At 44.9% G+C, this 20,898-nt stretch overlaps 1 protein-coding gene across 1 annotated transcript; it reads left to right on the forward strand.

The window, feature by feature from the left end:
- Window positions 1-374: 374 nt before the first annotated feature.
- clic4 (chloride intracellular channel 4) lies at window positions 375-19,926 on the forward strand. Its single transcript, XM_062522591.1, has 6 exons — window positions 375-827; window positions 12,601-12,710; window positions 15,653-15,778; window positions 16,064-16,170; window positions 17,374-17,555; window positions 17,645-19,926. The coding sequence occupies exons 1-6, from the start codon at window positions 759-761 to the stop codon at window positions 17,807-17,809; spliced, it is 759 nt and encodes a 252-aa protein (XP_062378575.1). The 5' UTR covers window positions 375-758; the 3' UTR covers window positions 17,810-19,926.
- The last annotated feature ends 972 nt before the right edge of the window (window positions 19,927-20,898 follow it).

A 20,898-nucleotide genomic window follows, 5' to 3' on the forward strand; every position in this document is an offset into this window, starting at 1 on the left:
AATATAATAACTAAATAACATTGCATGGTGTAAGAATTAGCTTCATTGATCTCTCTGTTTCTGTTATCAGGTTCCCTTCATCGCCTATTTTGCCTAGCAAACGACCAGATGGTTGAATTAGAGAATTAGGTCAAGAATTGGCCCTCAGTAGTGGCCTACTGTCGAAAAAGTTTGTGTGTTGGTGGAAGTGCATTTTAGGGTGGCCTTTTTCATAATATCATAATGTATTTGGTGGGTAAACAAATAGCCTGGAATTGTCAACCTGCCATTCCCAGGCATTCGTCCTGCGGCTATTTTACACCGCGTGCACAGGCGCAACCAGGGCGCAACGAGCACTCTTCTTCAAGACTCCACAGAAACCCAGCCCACTTTTTGTTTGTCGTGCAGATGACATCACGCCTTTAAATATTCCCGTTGCTTTTTTTCTTGCCCCATCATACTCCTGTGTAGTTCACCGATAAAAGATTGAGTCGGAGAGGTCCAACAATGCATTGAGAACCATATCGAGCTTCTAGAAAAGCGGAGAAATATTATTCTTTGTGTCAGGCGGGACCAGTGGCGAACGAGCCGCGTGAACTCGTCTTGTGTGAGAATTGCTACGCGGTTTCAGCTGGCCATCACAACTTGGTTGGGGAAAACGGTTATCCGAAGGCATACGGACGGGGAGGCGGAGAAGATCGCTGCTGGGAAAACAGTTGCCCTTTTTTCTTTGGCTGAGGAGGCCAGTTTCGGTGGAAACTTCAAAAACTTACTTAAATATGTCTCTTTCGGTACCCCAGAACGGAGTGAAGGGAGATAACGAACCCGTTATCGAACTCTTTGTAAAGGTAAGGATTCCCAGATTCGTCCAAGTTATCCTATCTCACATTATGCGTTTTTCTCCTATTAGAAAGACAGTGAAAACGATAAACAAACGGCACAACGACATTTTTACGAAATTGCGTTCATTTGGATAAACTTAACGTCTTACTAACGACTGGAATGTAGCTTTATAGCGTTGTTGTTTTTAATGTTGTCTTTGCACAGCCACTTTAGGTTAACTTGTGGCGGTTGAATTGATCAACACAAGTTATAGTCTGGTCTGGTCCTTACGGTGTTATCCAACCAAAATGAACAATTAAAATGATTTAAAAGGTCGTAGAGTAGCAGCATTAGCTGCCATGTGGGCTATGGATGTCAGCCGCAAAGGGCGGATACGCTCTTACAGCCCAAAGCTTCGTCGAACCACTAAAATGATAATTGTAGGTAGGCTATACATAATCAGTTACCTTCGCACTGCTTTGTGCTACATTTTAAAGAATGACAATAGTTTGAATAGCCATGTCCCAACGTAGACTATTTTTTTCCAGGCAGCCAACGTTTTCTTCCACTGCCGAAACAATGAAGCCAAAGGCATTGACAGGATATCCGTCCGGTCAAGGATACTGTTCGGGATTGTAGCATACCTTAAACTGGCACTGATCCTTTGTGTAACCGTGGGATGTTGTGAACTAACATGATCAGATGCTGAAGATCAAATTGAGACTTTTGGTTAAGTTATGTTCACTATATAATGGCATAACGGATTTCATCCTGGTCAAGAGATAAAGGTGTTCTGTTAGTAGCCGAGCCCAAATAGCCTAATATCTAGATGGTCTGACTTGTGACACACTCCTGTGACCACCATAGCTTTTAAAATTACAATTGTATTCTGTTGTCTGTACAAGAGTGTTAGGGTTCAGTGATAAAGCTTTTTACAATCCCTCTCAGTCAACATGTGTTGACTCCAAAGGAGAATAATGGATATTTTCTGGAAAACATGTTGTCCAGGGGGCTTGATGCAGGCCCAACTACCGGCTGCTCCCCATTTGTGATGTGTTCTTTTTTTTCTAGGGCCCTTTTGCTTGGTAGAGCGGGAAAAACCTAGAGGGAAAACAGGCAGAGGGGGTGGGACAGAGGGTGACATGGAGGGAGGGGGAAGAAGAGGGAGTAAAAGGGGGTGGGGTGGGCGCTGAATTTAATTATGGGCCAAAAAGGGGCACACAGTCCTACACTGTGGGTAACCGTGCTTATTGTAGTGATGCAATCACAAAGCCATGTAAGATTCCTCTGATGACTGAAGTTGATGATCCATTGCATGCTGTAATCCCAGGAGCCTCTGCGGCTTTGGTGCCTCTTCTCCTCCGTTCACCCCTTAAAGTGGTGGGTTTAAAAATTAATGATCAAACTTTGCCTACACAGTGTAGTGAATGTAGCTACCAAACTGACACTTTACTGTGCGCACTGCATTAAATATCTCCATTGGAAGTATTAGTAGGGTGTTTCTGGATAGATTTATGGATGGCTTCCCTTTTGGTACAAGTGGTTGGAGCTGTTAATTGCAGCTCATGCTTCAGTCTTTCGGCTGATTGCAGGCCTAGACTTACAGTGACTGATGCTCAGCAAAGATACTGGCAGTGCACAGATTTACTGAAGGAGATGATGCCTACATTTGTTGGCTCTCAAGTGAAGTAGCTTAATTAAATATTATAAAAATATTTGTTTAACAGATGCTTTGAACTGCATTCTGTTAATTGCTTTGTTTAGAAAACCCCTTTTAGGTTTCACACATAAGCTCATTATTTGTATGATGACTGATGTCTTGAACAGAGGTCCAGAGATAGAGGAGAGAAGGGAGAGAAAGCATACATGTTTTGCATTGATAATAATGTGCTTTCAGTTAGGATGTAATCAGCTGCCCTTGGCAGACAAATGATACAGCCAGTGAGCAGCAGTGAGCCACCTCAGAGACCAACTTCTCCCTGCCAACAGCACCTCACATGTTCCTGAGCCTCCCTTCCACTCTTTGGGGGCTGTTTGTTGTTGGCTGTTGGCTGTTACTGTCTGTTTGTGTGTGTGTCTGTGCGTGCATGTGTGTTGCATGTCTGTTTCTTTGTCTGTTTGTGGAGTGTGCACTTTCGAGCAAAGTGTGATAACTAATGTTCCTTGCCTCCCTTTCTCTGTCTGTGCTCTGTTTGTTTGCAGTCCGGCTTTGAAGCTGACTTGCATTATTGATGTAGCCATGGTGCTGTTCATCATTGCTCCCAGTCTGGTACATCAGACAGGCTCTTTCTAAGACAATGAGGCAGGCGTGCATGTTGCCATAGGCACCAAACAAACCACTGCTGCTGGCAATGACTGATAAAGTGTACCAGTAGCATAGGCCAATACTTCCAGCTGCAGCATTGCACCATTCCATCCCCAGCAATCCCCCTGTCCCACCTCTCCACACACCTTTTTTATGGAGGAATTCCATATTTATCATAGACTGAAACTGAGGAGTTTTGTCGTCCACTCTAATGATTACAGGTAAACTGTCTGGACCAGATAAGGAGGACTTCAAAGGTGCCACCATTGCAACCATGGTTCCAGTGTGTTCAGTTGCCCTGAACGACATCTAAGTTTAAGTCACACAAGTCAAACTGTAGTACTGCACAGATGACTCACTCTGAAATTCTAGATCTTGCTCTTCAGAAATGCTTTTTATGCATCGGTTTTAATGACCGGTGACTTGAAGGGAGAGAAGCCGACTCGTAATCCTGCGGAGTCTGAGTTCACCAGGCTGTTACCCACTATGAAGCAGACAGCAGTGTTTTTGTCTGCTTTCACCAGATTGCCATGGTGACTGTTTTGTTTTCTGCAGTGCTGGGATGAGCCCTGGCCTCTGTACCAAAGGATTTTATTGATGGGATCCGTGCAGTTGCTCAGTTAGCCATGCTAAATAACACTAAAATCAACCCTTGCACCCACATGGATGCACTGCCAGATTAAATATTGCTTACAAGACACTGGATCAGTTTTTCGCTAACTAGTATAATTTGTAGTGCGTTAAACGTCTTTGAACTTTCACCCCTTCCCCACCTCCAAAAGAGCAGCAGGACTGCTCAGCAGGTTTCTTGGTCATCATGCCTGTTCATGTTCCATTACCTTGGACTGTATTTCACACACTGCTTCCAAAACAAATAATTTCACCTTCCATACTATTGCTGGAATGCCTTGCCATCACATATTCACCTATAGGGCACCACCCCCCACCCCCTCCATTTGCTAATTTGCGAAATGAGCTATGAAATGGAGTTGGGTTGGGAGTGAAATATCTACCATACTGATTAGATATGAACACCGGGAAGAATGTGAGCTGTAAATACCTGTCAAGCATGGATCCACCCATATGTTCTCAATTCACATGGAAACCTCCAAGGGATGGACCCAAGAGTGCCTAACCCCAGACTGTAGGATGATTCCTCTTATAAGAAGGTTATGAGGGTTGGATACCTTGTTGCTACCCTAAGGACCCACCAGCCCTGGGCTCTTGGCTTGCTTCTAAGAACCGTGTCTTTGGTGTGTGCCTCAGAAATTATTTATTTAAGATTGGGCTATTACTATTGAATGCTTACTTGGGCTAAATGGCGAAACCTCTCCAAGCATACCTGGTATCCCATTATTTTAGCATTCTTTGCTAAACCAATATTAGACACATACATGTGGACATTCTTGGAAACAAAGACCAGTGTTTGCCAGTGCAAAACCTAACCAAATGCCTCTGTTGGCCGACCTAGTGTATACTCATCTGTACCATGCTGTTATCCTTATGAGTCAGAGTTGAACCACATCCTCCACTGAAAAGTGCCTCAGTAGCCCACTCAAAAAAACTCTTCCCCCCCACTCTGGTACTTCTCTCTGGGAAACTGGGAAGCGACAAATGAGGCATTTCTTGTAGACCCAATGACGGGAAGTGACCCCCTGCTTAAATCAACATGAGTACAGACTGAGAGGGAATAGTTAAAGATTTTGTTGAGAGAGGGGAGAGGGGTAGTAATTGAAGGGTGATTGTAAAAAATGGTTGGTTTCACTTTCACTGCATTGGTGGGATCTCCAGATCCTTTAAAATTGGTTCATCTATATAGGCTGGCTTAGTGGGATGAATTGCCAAACATAAACTCAATGACTGGTCTGTCAGAGAGCCTAAGAGGATCAGCCCAAACTGGCTTCTCCTCAGAATGGTGATTAGTGTCATCTGATTTTTGCACAGCTCTGAGCTTTCTCTTTCCTGTGTGGAAGCCCGCTGAGTGGTCAAGCCCTTACTCATGCTTGACATTGTGAGCGGCACAGGGAGTGTTCTATGGCAACTTGTTATATGGCAGTCTCAGCCTCGTCCTGAGCTTTTCATGTGATCCCCTCTTTATTCTTCTGCTGTCACTTTAACTGCCACAATAGCTTGCCTTGTCTGTCAGACAGCTTTTATGACTAGTGGAGACCTGTACCCTCTTGTTTATGGTGATGATAGTTGACCTTCATACTGATGACTTGTCACCTCTCCAGTCTTTAAATCTGGGAATCCTCCCATCTTAGAACCGTTTCAAGGCCCTGAAGAATATCAACATTGACTGTAGCAATCAATGTGCATTAGTGCTACATGTGGGGGGCCATATGAATCGGGACACACAGCAATTCCATGTATTGATTCGTCTGACAACATGTATTTCTTTATAGCTGCAACATCTCTGTGCCATGTCTCCATAATTACAGGCAGCTTACGGTTTGCTCTGTGCACACAGCAACATGATCCTTCACAACACAGCCCACTCATCTCCTGTTACCTGTAGGTTTTATACTTGTGGTTAAATTGAGTAACAGGACAAGTGAGCTTCAAGGTAAGTACAACAACATATTCCCCACAGCAGTGGAGAAGAATGGCCCTTGACTTTGACATTGTGTAATTGCCATTGTTGTTGTCATTGAGTATGTTGCAAAGGATTATTGGGATGTTTGGTGAGACAATAAATACAAGTGCACATTTAATTACCAGTCCTTTCATTGTCTGCACTGCAAATGTTCTCTGTTCAAAAACTTCTCAACTCTGATATCCTAGTGTTGGTCTTTTATCTTTAACCTTTCTCTCATCTGTCATGTTGTAATCAGTATTCCCATACCCACCCATCCACCATACTAGACTTCAAATGGAGACGTAACCGTGATGTTTGTGTCTCGTTACAAATGCTCCATACCACAGGCCGTGCCACCATGTGAAACGCCCATGGTATTGTGTTTGTGCCAAGGGTGGTTGGGCTTGGTCTAGACATCAGGCGTCTCTGTGGGGGGCCTAAGCCATTTTCTATTTGTGCTGCTGATTACACAGTCCCTGCAAAGAGGTTAATGTACTGTGTACGCTGATTTTGAATGCTGTCAGTTGTCAACTTTTTCGTAATGTTTGTGTACGTGACTGTGATCAAGTCAAGATGTGTGTATGTGTGTGTGTTTGTGTTGACAGATGTGGAAGTCAGGATGTTCGTCTAGCATGTGACTGTTGCTCATCAGTCTGGAGTTTGTTGTGTGAGGATCAGTTCAAGAGCCAATATGGATGTGCCTTTTTTATATAGCAATAGGATCGATGTCTGAATCATTTTAGCCTATATGTTTTTGTCTCCTTTGGGAAATTCTTGCTATGTGCTGTGTTGTCTTTCTTTGTGCGCTTTTTCACTTTAAGAACAATAATTTCCTAAAATCTTAACTTTGTACCACTAGCCTACAAGTACATATTTGTTCTGTTCAACATTTACTTATGTCATAAACTCTCATTCCACGATGTCTGGCTAATATTTGTTGGAGTCACATAGAGCCTCCCTTTTCATTCTTATGACAATGCCTTCTGATTCCCCTGAAACTCGGTCAGGTTTTTTATCTCTTAGAAATACTCCTGTATTTGTACTGGATAGCCACAATGTACACACAGCTCACAGGTAACAATGAACACCAATGTTCCTCTATCTTAACATTTGCATCCCCTGTGCTAACTATTTCTAGGACCATCCCCAGGTCAGTGTTATGCCAAGTCAGGCCATTATACATCCCAGTATGGCTCATGGTTGTAATTGCCATTTAATGTTATTGTATTTGTATGTATCATAGCGTTGTTTCACTATCTTTACAACATAATGTCAGCTTAGTCCTTGCTATGACCCTCAAAGTATAGCTTACACCCTGGCCATATTAAAACCTGGCATAAGGGATTTTGTTGACTGTTGAATTAAATCTGTTTGTTATTGGTAGTAGTGTGCTAAGCTGCTCAAAGTGGCCAGGGTTAGAAGCCTGGAAACCAATTTGATCAAACTTCCACTGGTTGGGAGACTAATGCAAGTAAGGTTGAGGCTGAGCTGCCTGTGAGATGCGGGTCAACTGTAGCCATGTCTGGTGTTGGTCCTCCCGTGGTAGGTCTTTGGGTGGGAGCGACCGTGTGGTTTCTTTCCACACACTGACGTCTGCCTGAGTCAAGGCTGCTGGCTGGGTGTGATGTTCTACACGGTGTCTCTCTCCATGGTTACATGCAGAGTCACCATGTGCCTTCAGACACCCTCTCTTCTTTCTTTCTTTTTTTCCTTTCTTCCTTTCTTACTTGTTCACACCCCCACCCTCCACACACATGCACACATAATACACGTTCCCTTTCTTTTTGTGTGGCCTGGCTGGACATTCCTCTCGCGTGGCAGTGTGAGAAGTGGCCTGTGCTCACCACTAGCTCCTTTTTGGGTAATAGTGTGGTCTGAACCTGAGCACCCCTCCCCACCCACCACCCCCATACAGAATGTCGAGTGCTGGGGAAAGGCAAGGCTGTCACGCGGCTAAATATAGCTTTGATTCAGAGGGTGGGGCCCAAGCTTTGCCACCCTCTGCCCCCCCTACCCAACGGAGCTGAACCGCCAGGCCGGTCCGAGAGGCTGGAATCTCACCCGCCCTGGCACTGGCTGGTTGTTGAGGAAGCGATTGTGAGGCAAGTGGGGGGTTGAGTGGGTGCAACACAATACGCCTGTTGTCAGTTATGATCAGTCAGTAATGGAGAACAAGAGCCTAAGCACTGGGGGTCACCCTGGCCAACACACGACCTCATCAGCCGCCATCCCACATCTACCGACACAGGACTAACCACCTTAGCTCAGCCTCGTCAATGAGTTGATCTCATCAGCCACCGAGTTAAGCGAGGTTCACTGAAGTGATGGCTGATTGCCAAGGTGTTGGAAGATGTGCCTGGTCATGTGGGGAGATGACCTCATCAGCAGTGACGGCGTGCAGCAGTGGGTCCTCTGCCGATGAATGGCAGTCCACAGCTGCATTGTGCTCCTTGCTCCTCACAGGAAGCTACATCTGTGACTACTGTGTGAGTCACCGTCTCCATTGGCAGTTGTACGCCTGGGTGTCTGGGTTTATAGAGAAAAAGGGAGATGGAATATATAGAGAGAGGCAGAGTTCATAATGTGGTCTGTAAAGGTTCATATATCAGACTATATTCAAACACTCCTCCCATATACAGGAAAAGAAATCTGTTTTAAGGCATAGTGTTCAGCAGACAGACGTTTCAGTCAGTGAGTTCACATTATGTTTTTGTAATGTGTGTGTCATACCAAACGTTTTCTGTTCTAAAGTCACAAGTCTGCCAGCTTTGGAGTCACCACTGATCTCGGCAGTGCTTGATTTCCTCCTTTTTATTTCACCAATATTTTCCCAGACTTGGCCTTGATATTGTGACCATATAAGGTGTTCTCCCTGAAAGTAATTGGTTAGCTTGCGTATCAGGGGCTCTTCTTTTTTTTTCCCAATTCGTTTTTTTTAGAGCAAACATGACGTCTTTGTAACGGTAGCACACAAAAAGAGCACTATGCTGTTTTTCCTCCCTGTGTGTTTGTTGAGTGCACTCTACAGAATGACCTCAGCTTTCTCTCTCACATGAATGTCCCAACGTTTCAGACTGAGAGGGTTTTGAGTTTTCTTGGAGAAAAGGAAACTTGTTAAGACAGTGGGAGAGTGGTCTGCTCTGGTAAAACCATCGCTCTGATTTTGGAATCACATAGAAGGGAAGAGACTGAGGATTTGGATGCAGTCTAACATATAATTTAGCACAGATTTATTTGATTGGAACTTATTCCCACTCTTTTACATGAAATGGAAATGGACTCAATTTTTGAAAGGGGCAACAGCTTAGTTGTGTTACAGATGGGAGATGGGTTACAAAACGCTCAGTTATAGAGCAAAAGAGTAGTGTTTAGCCTGTGAGCGCATGTTGAAGTGTGGCCTCTAGCCTGTGATTGAACGTCTCCTCCCTGGGTTGGCGAGGGTTTCATTACTGTTGCATCAGGCACTCTTGCAGCCGGCGTGTGATCACAGCTGTCTCAGAGGAAATGCTCACCCTGCAGGCATCCTCACCCAAACTAAACAAGCGCTCTGTCCCGGACCCAACTGCAGAGACATTTCTAGAATAGTTTCTGCCTCCTGACCCAGCACAGGGGCCTCAGACAGAGAGGAGAGTGTGAGAGGGGAAGGGGGAAGGGGTGGATGACGAGGAGAGGAAGAGCAAAACCTCTGGGACTTTTGAAAAGTTACAGCGGGTTGAGGGAGGGAGTGGCCTGGAGTTTCTTCTTCCTCTATCTGACTCTCCCTCATATCCACAGCCACTCTGTCATACTCTATGCTTGCTCACTGCTGTCTCTTCTCTTGCTTCTTTTTTGTTCTCTTCTACTCTTTTCCTTCTATCCCATTGTTTATTCTGTCTTCTTCCTCTCCCTCAAAATCATTTTAATGAAGTTGTTTTTATCGGTCTCTGCTACTCCCCACCTCATACACACACTCACACACACACACACACTTTCTATTCCTTATCATAGTTGTTTGAACCCCCCCACCCCCGACTCTTTCTCTCTCTGGATCTCTCCTCCATTTCCTCCTTCCCTCTATCCTGCGGCAGCTGCAGCTGTGGGCTTCTGGGGCTGAGGCCTGTGCAGGGACTTTGATTATCAGTGCCGGTGCTGGGCGTCTGAGGGGGAAACGGCCAGTGCCAAGACGGCAGCCATTACCGGAGCTTTGTCTGCACACAGTGTCTGTCTGCCTCCCAAACGGCGAGGACCTCCTTTGTGCCTTACTAAATATAGCGAGCCAAGGGCATGCCTGCCGGGAGCTTCATATCAGCCTGCCGTGGAGAAGGCAGAGTGCCTGGCATATTATCCCGTGATGCTGAGGGCTCTGTCAAATGTGTGTGCGTCTGTGTGGCCTGCACTCTCAAGCATGCACCGTTTGTGGCCTACTGTGATCCTCTGTTCTTTTCTCTCCTTTGAGATGAGGCCGGCAGTGTCATAGACATATCCATCCATTGCCATGGGAACTGTTCCCGTGTCGCTGTCAGACTAACCCCCTCCTGGTTGTCTGTGATTCACGGCTGGCGCGCAAAGGAGTGTAGCGGAGGAAAGGTCTGCAAACAGACGTTGGCCACCTCATTATCATGCTCTCCCTTTAAAAATAGTGGCATTAAGATTAAACATCATGCGCCTCAGACAGATCAAGAGCTGAACGTTTCATAAGAAGAAGCTTTTGGAGTTCAGAAGAGGCTTTAATCGGGGCTTCTCCAAGGGAAGCCAAGCGCGCAGGAAAGTCTCGTAATGGAGGTTCAAACACGGTAAACAGCTTGAGCACAACAGGAGGCGTACCCCAGCAGGCTTGTCAACACCAGCAGGGGGGCAGAGAGGGAGAGAGAGAGAGGGGAACATCAGGAACAAAGCCCCTATTCACCAGGAGGAAATGCAGACCCAGATGCAGAGTTTTATTGTGCGAGAGAGCCAAACAAACGCATAAATCCGAAAGAATGGTCCACAGCATGTTCTCCCCTGTTCTTGTGCAGAAGCAAGTGTTTTTTTCCACAGATTTCTTTCTTTAATTTCTCCTCTCTGTATTCCTTCCCTTTTAGGGATTCTTATAGAATTCTGTACTTCAGGGAGAACCCCATTCTCGTCTTTGCTGAGTCATGCAAACGACTCCTGTGCATTGCTGCTCTGGGCCGCTGGTGTTGCTGGTGGAGCGTTGAGGAATGCTGATTTAATTAGCTCGTGCTCAACTCCGTTAATAGACTCCCTCAGCCCATGACTGCTGCAGCGGGCGACTCTCCCTGGACTCCTGCACATCGCAGGCACTCTAGGAGAGGGGTCTTCGGCCTGAGATCAGACCAAGCCCAAAATCGTGAGCGCATATTTGAGATATGGGGGAAGGAATGTGAGATTGGCGACCTCCCTGCCTCCAGCCCTGGCAGCTCAGCTGCTGTGACCTTCAGAAAGGAATACCTTTGCCATGTCATTGCTGGAGGAAGAATGCTTCCTCTCAAGGATGCATGACCTCTTCTATTCAGCTGTAATTAAGCCATCAGTAAAGAAAGTTGGACATTTCTGGAATGACAGTGGTGTTCTGTCCCACACCTCACATCTCATTCTGTTGTGAAATGTGGAGAGTGAAAGTTCATAACTGCCTTACATTATGTCTAACCCTAAATTCTCTTCTACAATGAGCTGGTATTCAATAGCCTAACCCCTGAAAAGGGGCTGGCCTTGTTCCCCTGGACTTTATTCTAGTCATCCTATTCCAATGGGTGTAGACTTTTGGGTTAATTTTAAACCATTTGAGCAGCAACCATTTTAGCCTCATCACTCATAGACGCCCCCACTGGTCGGTGATTGATGGCCCCTGAGAATGGCCCATCTTGTTGTTTCATCTTGTGAACATCAGTTCTGGACTATAATGATCTAAGCAAAGACTGAGCTGGCAGCAGTGGCAGGGCAGAGCCAGGCTAGGTCTCCCACTGCACAGCAGTAGATTATTTTCAGCAATTCATTTCACGCCTGCTGCCTTGCAGCATTGGGACGGTACCTTTGTTCGATTGGACGGAAAACATCCCACTGCATTCACACGGCGCTGTCTGTTCCAAATTTGTTCTAGAATCATTCTCTATCTGAGTCTGTGCGGAGAATCTGCATGGCTTATTGAGCACAGCTGAAAATGAGATACTGAAATAGCATAAATGAGAGCTGTTATCTGACTGTGTGTTCAAACAGTTTTGTATTTTTTATTTTTTCATTTATTCTCCACACACACACACACACAAAATTACTTCAAAGATCACGTTCCCCACATCCGAAGCTTTGATCCAGCACTGCTTGGATGCCTGGAGTGACTAACTGCACATATCTGTTGTCAGCATTCTGTTACATCTGAGTAGGAATTAATGGCCACCATGGCTGGGGATGAAGGTCAGCTCCTTGTGGGCTCTCTCTCGAGAGCTGGCCTTTCAAGTGAGAGTGAATGAAACACTGTCTCAAGAAAAGCAGAACAAGGCTTTAGTGCCTTGGAGTTTTGCCCTGATGGTGACAGCCACTGTATCCAGAAAGCCCTCTGGACCCGCTAGTGTTTGCTAAAGCATTTAGCATTGTTTTCAGTTCTACGTTCAATGTAGATCACTCTGTCTTCAGTTTTACTTTAGAGGTAACATTGAATGTAGGCATTGATTCATGGTGATGTGAAAAGGACAGTAAACTTGTGAAATGTGTGACATGTCATAGCAAACAAATGATTATATTTTCTGCAATCTTCCATATTTGACTTGGTGTGGTCCAGTTAGAGCACTACGCCTGGTGCAACGTGTAATCTATTTTCATGTTTTTTTTCCTGTCACACCCACAGTTATTACAGTAATTGCTGCGGAGCGAGGAAAAGTTGGTTGATAATGTTTGTGTTATGTAATCTCACACTCCTTTCCCCCCTGTCTGCTTCCCTCAGGCAGGGAGTGATGGCGAGAGCATCGGCAACTGCCCCTTCTCCCAGCGCCTCTTCATGATCCTGTGGCTCAAGGGTGTGGTCTTCAACGTCACCACGGTGGACCTGAAAAGGTGAGCCACCTCTCTGCCTGCACCTCTCCACCCCACCACACAGCACGCACTATGCCACCACCGCACACCATACCCCGCCTGCCTCATCCCCCACACCCTGTTCCCAGAACAGCAGATGACTGACTCTCTCGTGCCCAGCTCCCTAAATATCTCCAGGCTCCCCAGCTCTGAGATTCCTCCCTCTCTCCTCTCTCCTCCTCTCCTCTCCCTCCCCTCCCCAGTGAGTGCTTCCTGCAGCAGCTCTGCCAGCCCCTCCTCACTGCTGTGAGTGGCTGAGCCGGAGTGCTGGATCAGGCCCACCTCAAAACCGCTCCCCACCACTGGAGCTGCTCATCTGCTTTTCCCATGACCCTTCTCAGCTCCGAGAGATCGAGAAAATAAACACGTTGGATCTGGGCAGTGTCTGTGAGGGCGACAAATATAAACAACATCCATATTTATATTTTTAAAAAGCTATTCTTCCATAAAAAGACAGATACAATCTCAGTTAAACAGTTTCACTGAAGTTTTTGCCTGGTTTCTGTGTGCGTCTCAACCAGCTATTAAGATTCCCTGCTGATGCGTCATTTAAATGCTCCCTGGTTTTTCCTTTTCCCAGCTTCCAAACCTGAAGCTTAAATCAGGGAGCTATTTTTAGGTCATTTAAAGATTCTCCTTAGACAAAGCTTGGACAGGTTGTATACTCATCATACATTGAAAGTGACATTATGAACTGTTAAAATGTTAGCTGGAGAGTCATTTGGAGAAGGGCACTAGTCGAGCTGAAGGAATGCCGAGAGGGATTTGAAAAAGACAGTTCCCGCCTCCTTCTTCCTAAGAGCTGTCTTCTGTTTCTCCTCTCAAACATGTCTTTGTTCGTCCAGCCACAGTAGCACAGACCGATCAGCTTGTTTCCAGTTGAGACCTCAGCCTCTTTTTCCACATAAGATCTCCATCCCCACCACTAAGTGGAATATGTCAGACAAAAGCGTCACTGTTTAGTTGTATTCCAATTTATCAACGCAAAATGAAAAGAGAAAGCAATAACTAAAGGTCAACTTAAGAATCTTTAGAAATCAAGGTGCTGCCGATTTTTATTGGCTGATATTTGCCTGTGTTTTCCCTTTATTTGCATGATAAAGCATAATAACACAATAAGAATTTAAGCTTATCCGTTTTCTCCCAGGAACAACATACTCTGTTTCAAAAGTTCTGGCTGGATTCTGCGGGTAATTTAATTTACACAAGGGCAGCTTTCGCCCCACGAGTTCCTTGAGCAACAACACTGTGCTGACCACAGATGCACCTGCATGTTAATTGGCTTAATATACTCGTCTCGGATATTGGTCGATGCCGATTATTTAGAAAATAATCATTCTTCCGCTAGCAATGACTGCTTAGTGAAGAGCTCAAAGCTCGAGGTGGACACCAACTGGCTCAATCAGGATGTGAGGACGGTTAATACATCAGCTTTTGGAAGCGCACGAGACAATCCATGATATGCTGAATCTTAAACCAGATTTTTATTTTGCTCATCATCACTTTTGGTGTGTGTGTGTGTGTCTGTGTGTGTGTGTGTGTACACTTGGTCCATGAGGATTCTGTTAACTCAGCATGAGGTGCTGCAGTGTTTGCCCCTTTAGGGGAATGGTAGTTTAATAATTGGTCCCATGTCCTCATCTTCCAACTCGTATCTCTCCTCAAGTAGCAGGGCTGAGAGAGTGTGTTTGTGTGTGTCTCGAGGGTGCTTCCGGTGGTCATGCCAAAGAGTTTAGGTCACTTCCTGTTGTTTTCTGCCCAACGACTAGTTGGTACAATCATTTTGTTCCAAACAGGAGTTCTTGAAGGAGATCAAAACTTTGCGCTTGGCACCAGCTGAGTGTCTAATTTAGGAAGTGAACATGGCCAACACAAATAGACTTACTTGCTCTTTGAACATTGTGCTCATTTACCTTTCAAACTTTTCGTAATATTAATAAGTGGCATAATAACTGTATGGAGTTATAGGCTATTTTCAGTTTCAAGGTTCTATTGCAGAATGGGATTTGCATGGGTGAGCAGCATCAGTTGTGGGAATAAACAGTTGGGTGTTTTCCCTCTGGTAGGCTAGCTAGTGTGAGGGTTGGGTAAGAGGAGCATTGTGTTGATGGCCTTTCATCATATTCTCATTATGCTCCATGCACAACCATCTCTAGCTTCTGTGAGACATCTGGAACATGATGTACACATTCAGTGCCCTTAGGCACACACCACACACACGCATGCACGTGCAAATACAGTCTTTCATCCCGACAGATGACACACACACACACACACACACACACACACACACACACACACACACACACACACACCCTCACACCCTCACAGTCCTAAATGCTCCCACTCCCTCACATGACCTGTGCTGAAAGTGCAGAGCAGTATGGTGAGCTGGCTTGAGCGGCCGGGAGAGGTCTGGAAAGCTCCAGTGTGGCACCAGCACGGGGAGCCATTGTTTACCCCAGGGGCCCTCCTCCAACACAGCACCCCCCCCCCCCCCCAAACACACACACACAATCAACACTGGAGTGGTAGGAAAAACAGAAATGAAGCACCTCTCACCTGGCTAATAGCTTGTCTAATTTACCAGCCAGCATGTAAATGCTCATTAGGATTTCGTCAGCCAGTGTAGTCATGATGACATTTATTACACAAACACATCCAAAGGGCAGTGCTATTTATTCCACATGTAGCAGGCTACGGTAGTGTTATTCTGATACTGATCTTGAGATTGTGCCGCAGTCTTTGTATCTACACTTCATAAAAGCTTAGTGTAAATTATTCTTCATAGTTTAAAAGGTCATTGTGAAAACATGTTGTTGTGCTTTGAGGTGACTGAGGCTGAGCTGTGGATGCCTATCCACATCAACAGAGAGCAGGTTTGGTGTGTAACTCTGTGCTGTGCTGTTTGTTTCCTTCATCAGGAAACCAGCGGACCTGCAGAACCTGGCCCCGGGCACACATCCGCCCTTCATCACCTTTAACGGAGAGGTCAAGACGGACGTCAACAAGATCGAGGAGTTCCTGGAGGATGTCCTCAGCCCCCCCAAGTGAGTCTGGCTGGGAGCAGCCTCACCCTATGAGCATCCATGAGTAGTGTTCTTGTGTTCTTGTGCCAAGTTTACCTCTAACAGTGGCAGTATAGAAAACAAAATGATACTGGTAACAACTGGTACTGGTAGCAAAATGCATGTTCCCTCTGCTCTGACTCAGTATGCCAGTCCACCGTAGATTTGTGGAATGGATGTGAATAAGAAACACTTAGAAGTGCTCTGACCATGTAACGCTCGCTGTGGCATGTGATTTGTCTGAGTGCATGTTTCTGTCTGATTAAGGTATGCCAAACTTGGTGCCCGTCACCCTGAGTCCAACACAGCGGGGATGGACATCTTTGCCAAATTTTCAGCTTTCATCAAAAACTCCAAACCTGATTGCAATGAAGGTGAGTCTTCGTCATGGGCTGAACCTTAAAGTGTGTTACCCACCCACTGAGCATTCACCCACTGTTAGGCGACAAGACTACAATATCATTGGTCAAAGCAATGATTTGAAAAAAAAAAAAATAATAATATATATATATATATATATATATATATATATATATTTCCACACTCGTAATACCTTCCATATTATGAGTGTAGAAATATGTTTTTTTGTTTTGTTTTCTTCTTTATTCAATTAAAGATGGTGGCAGCTTCATAGATTGGAATGGAATTCATCTCCAGTTGTGAGGTGAAGATGAAAGTGCCATGTCAGGGATAGTAAGAAAAGGGGAGATATGAGAGAAAGAGATGGAGAAATGAGACCATTCACTTTGTCCTGACTGGTTGGATGACATAACTTCTCTGCAGTGTCCCTATCTGCTCGGTGCCAGCTGCCTGTTGCCCAGGTCCTGGCCCACTTTGCCCCTGCCCCGCTTGTTTACCCCGGCCGTTTACCCTCTCCACACAGGGCCCCATTGTATAAGCTGCCGTCGCTTCTAGTCCATTTTACTCAGCCAAGCAAAAGGCCCAATTAACATACATTTGTTATTTTGGCACAAGGAGGGGCAGAAAAAAAATCCACTTGTTTAAATCTGTGCGATCATGTAGGCTAATCTTTCAAAAAGCTGCCCAGTGTGCCTTGGTATAAGCTGGTTTGTGGAACTCTGAGGTCAGCTAAGACACTCCACGCTTAGCCTGGCATGGCGAAAGTAAACAGTGAGGGCAAACATAGTTCTGCTGCTTCACTTTATACCGACTGATAGATAAGGACAAGCTTGTGTACACAACCCAGCTGACACACGTTTTGACACGACACAGAGAGCGAATGGACCCTACTCGGCCATCTGTCGGCAGGTACACGCGAGAGGTGTATGTTTAGGATACCTTGTGAAGACGTAGTTCCCTAGAAGTTTAGAAGATCTGAGCACATGCTCAAGATGAGTAAGGTGGCTTTGGGTTAAGTTCAGACTTCTACTGCCCCCATGTGGAGTGATTTGGAACTACTTGAAGTGTCATTCTGTAGTAAGGAAGATCTTCATTGAGGTTATGGCCATCTCAATATGTCCTGAACCCTGCCTGTGTGGCATCACTCAGGGAAAATAAACATAATTTGGAATTCTGTCAAACGCGTCCTGTTTTGTTCTGTCTGGTGTGGTGATCAGGTCTGGAGCGAGGTGTGCTGAAAACCCTGCAGAAGCTGGACGAGTACCTGCGCTCTCCACTGCCTGACGAGATCGACCACAACAGCATTGAGGACGTCAAGGTGTCCAGCCGCAAGTTCTTGGACGGGGACGACATGACCCTCGCTGACTGCAACCTGCTTCCTAAGCTTCACATTGTCAAGGTGTGTGTGCGTGTGCGCAATTTTATTTATGGATGTCTATGAATCCCTTGCTGTTTTTATTTGTAACCAACAATTTGTTTGCCTTACAGGTTGTGGCCAAGAAGTACCGGGGCTTTGAGATTCCCAAGGATATGATGGGCATCTGGAAGTACCTGGGCAATGCCTACTCCCGCGAGGAGTTCACCAATACCTGCCCCAGCGACAAAGAGATCGAGATCGCCTATGGCGACGTGGCCAAGAGGCTTGTGAAATAATCCCCTCGCCCGCCCCACCCCCAACAGCACTGGGACTGGTCATTGATTACACAAGAAAGAAAGAAAAAAACTATGGACTCTTATTTTTTCCTTCTGTCTATAGAGCAAACCCAATGCATGATTTATTTTTCCTTTTGTTTCGTTTTATTTACATTTTGATCTTTCTCTTCCCTTTTAAGGAAACTCCTGTGTTGTCAACACCACTCTCTACGGTTCTTGATATATCTCACTGACTATGTTCCTTTTTATATTATGGTCTTGGAGTAGTGAAAAAAAAATGGCGAGACAGTTGGGAATACCACCAGCTGTCGCGCACCAGAGCTTTACGTACACACACACGCCGTGTATCAGTTCTGACAGAAATGACTTCCACGCTCCTGAATACGCCAACTCGTACTAGATGAGGTCGCGCCAGTTAAAAAAAAAAAAAAAAAAAAAAAGAATGGCTTGCAGAGTTATAAAAAATAATTGAATGCTCTTTATTTTTCAGCTGAGTAAGTTTAAACAGTGTTGTAAGCTCCAGTGTTTTTTGCTGAAGGTTGTTTGCGAGCAGTGCAGTGGCTTTGTGCCGAAGTGTAACGTTTCAGCTGTTCGAGCTAGGCGAGTGGACTGGGACACCCCTTTATAACCAAGGCCCCATTCTCAGGTAGACTAACTCTGAAACAGATAAGGTGACCTTGTTGTAATGTTCAAGCATACTGTTTCAGCATCCACAGTCCTTTTCAATTCTTTTGGAGTAAAATTAGACGTGTGTAAACTGACACAAAACACGCCCATTAAACAGGTGCATCCAATGACCTGATGTCAGGTCAGTTCAGTAGCTCCCATTTCTCTTGTGGAATCAGACTGAAAAATCTAACCAGATAAACTTTGATCACCAGGTGAACATACTGTATGTGAACATGTTCCAGTTGAAGAACTGATAATGTACGTCTTGCATATTTTCCAAATTATTTTTGAGCGCAACACACTGGTCTCTATTGGATCAAAAACACGAAGGGAACATTTTTGTTGTTGTTAATGATGCATTTGTTGAGTTGGCAGTTTGAAGCTTATAGTGCTCTGCAGTTTAACAAATGGTGAGTTCTTAGCTGTGATCCTACAGTGGAGCAATAGACGAAAGCTATCAGACATCAATGGCTTTTAACTCGTATTTAAATTTCCATACATTTTTATCTTGTGTCCGTAACTAGGATTCTGGGAATTGACCGTTATGTGGCTATAAGACCTGATCTATAGTGACAAAAAACACATTTCAAATGATAGCCCCAGAGGAGGAGGTGACATCATTGCATCATATAGGACTCACTTTTTCTTTCTTTTTTTTTTCATTTTACACTGTTCACTTTTGAAGTATTCATCCACAAGTGATATACTGTTACTATTCACAGCAAAAACTGTAGCCTGGATTGAAAGGTGACGTTTTCTTTTTTTTTAGGATCCCATCCTTCAAGTCATTCATTTTCAGATTGTAGAGGGACTTTGTAAATATTTTTTTCCAAGACTGACATGTACATTTTATATGTTCACTGCTTTAAAGTGAAGTAGTCCTATTTTACATACATTACATTATATACATACAGTACTCCTTTGGCCTTTTACGTTCTCATGTCAAAGAACACGACTCCTTTTGTGAATCAAGGCTGAGAAAAGTGCAGAAGTAGGTCTTTAGACCGGTCCATGAAGAATACACATTTGCACCACCAGAATAAAACTGACGCTGGGCATGTAGTGACTTGTTGCCTTTCTAGACCCTGACAGGAATGACTGTAAATCCACAACGCTGATTTGACCAGACCCAGATGTAGTGCAGTGACCCCAGGTCCACTGACAAAACAAACACTGATGTGCCTTTTGATGACCTTCTGAGCACCTCGCTCGTCTGTGTTGCTCCGACGTGGTTCAAGAGGGAGCAGTTCCTCCCCTTCCAACGGCTTCTCACTCTGCACCTTTACCATGTTTTCTTTTTTTTAATTATTATTATGTTTATGTTTTGCGCCATGATTCTGTCACACCATGCCAGTGTGGCGAATCACTGGCGATATGGATAATGAAAGCTCTGCATGTTGGCCATCAAGCTCTCATCAATAAACTGCTGGCAGCTAGTAGCTCTACAATTTCTTTCTTGTCTTTCTCTCCAACAGCATACCAGGGTTCCACAAAGGGATGTTTTGAAAGGTACACCAGTAAGGCACAAGTAGTGGGTGAAGTATAATTACAGGTAGAAATGAGATGCTCAACCTGGTAGTTTGTGTCAGCCTCCTGGATTTGCTCATTATCACAGGTTCTTCCAGCAGGAGGTGTGATTAATGAGACGAGCCAGCTGGCTCAGTGCCTGGGAGGAGCGGGAATGCGCTGTAGCACCTTCATGCACAATCCCAATCTTACACCTCTGGCTGACAATTAGCTCCATGGATGCAAACATCAAGACAAAAGCATCTCGGTCCATCCTGGTATGAGGGTTTGAAGTCTGTTCTAGCCATTAAAAGGAGAGGATTCCAATAACACACTGCTCGGTTGATATTAATTGGAGCTTTTTTCTGCCCCAAACTTTAGAGCTGCAGGTACAATAAGAGTCGGCTACTTGCCTTTATACAGGAATAAGGAAGGATATTCTTATCCATTCTGTATTTTGTACAATTTCATGGTCTTACCTATGATATAATTGCTTGCGTTCCTCAGTGCATGTCCAGAGCAGAGGCTTGCCTAGGAAGTATTACCCCATTCATGAAATCAGCAAGGCAGGTAGTGAATTCAAGTGGTGAATAATTACAGGAGCACGTGCTACAATACAGTATTGTGTGCTATAGCCCACTGGTTTTCTACATCCTTCTGACTGACAAAAGAGGAAGCTCAAGAGTTTCAGGAAGTTCATCCACTATTCCTAGTGGTGCCCTGAGCACACAGTAATATTGTCCCATAGTACAGTGCCAGAAGTACATGTTATGTTATTTAATATCATTTAAATCCTTATATAATCTACAGTCACACAAAAAATAAGGCTAGCTTGAAAAAAAATGCTAGGTTATTTTTGGTTTAAATGGAAACGAGTTAGAACATTGCATATTGTAGGCCTCCTATTAGGGAAT

Source organism: Sardina pilchardus, chromosome 20 (assembly GCF_963854185.1).
Source record: "Sardina pilchardus chromosome 20, fSarPil1.1, whole genome shotgun sequence".
Lineage (NCBI taxonomy): Eukaryota > Metazoa > Chordata > Actinopteri > Clupeiformes > Clupeidae > Sardina > Sardina pilchardus.

What these genes read in the sequence shown, in the direction of transcription:
- clic4 (XM_062522591.1), top strand. Translation starts at nt 759, where the DNA reads ATGTCTCTTTCGGTACCCCAGAACGGAGTGAAGGGAGATAACGAACCC. An exon ending in CAAACCTGATTGCAATGAAG is followed by an intron (nt 16,171 to 17,373) that starts GTGAGTCTTCGT and finishes TGTGGTGATCAG; the next exon opens with GTCTGGAGCGAGGTGTGCTG. An exon ending in CTAAGCTTCACATTGTCAAG is followed by an intron (nt 17,556 to 17,644) that starts GTGTGTGTGCGT and finishes TTTGCCTTACAG; the next exon opens with GTTGTGGCCAAGAAGTACCG.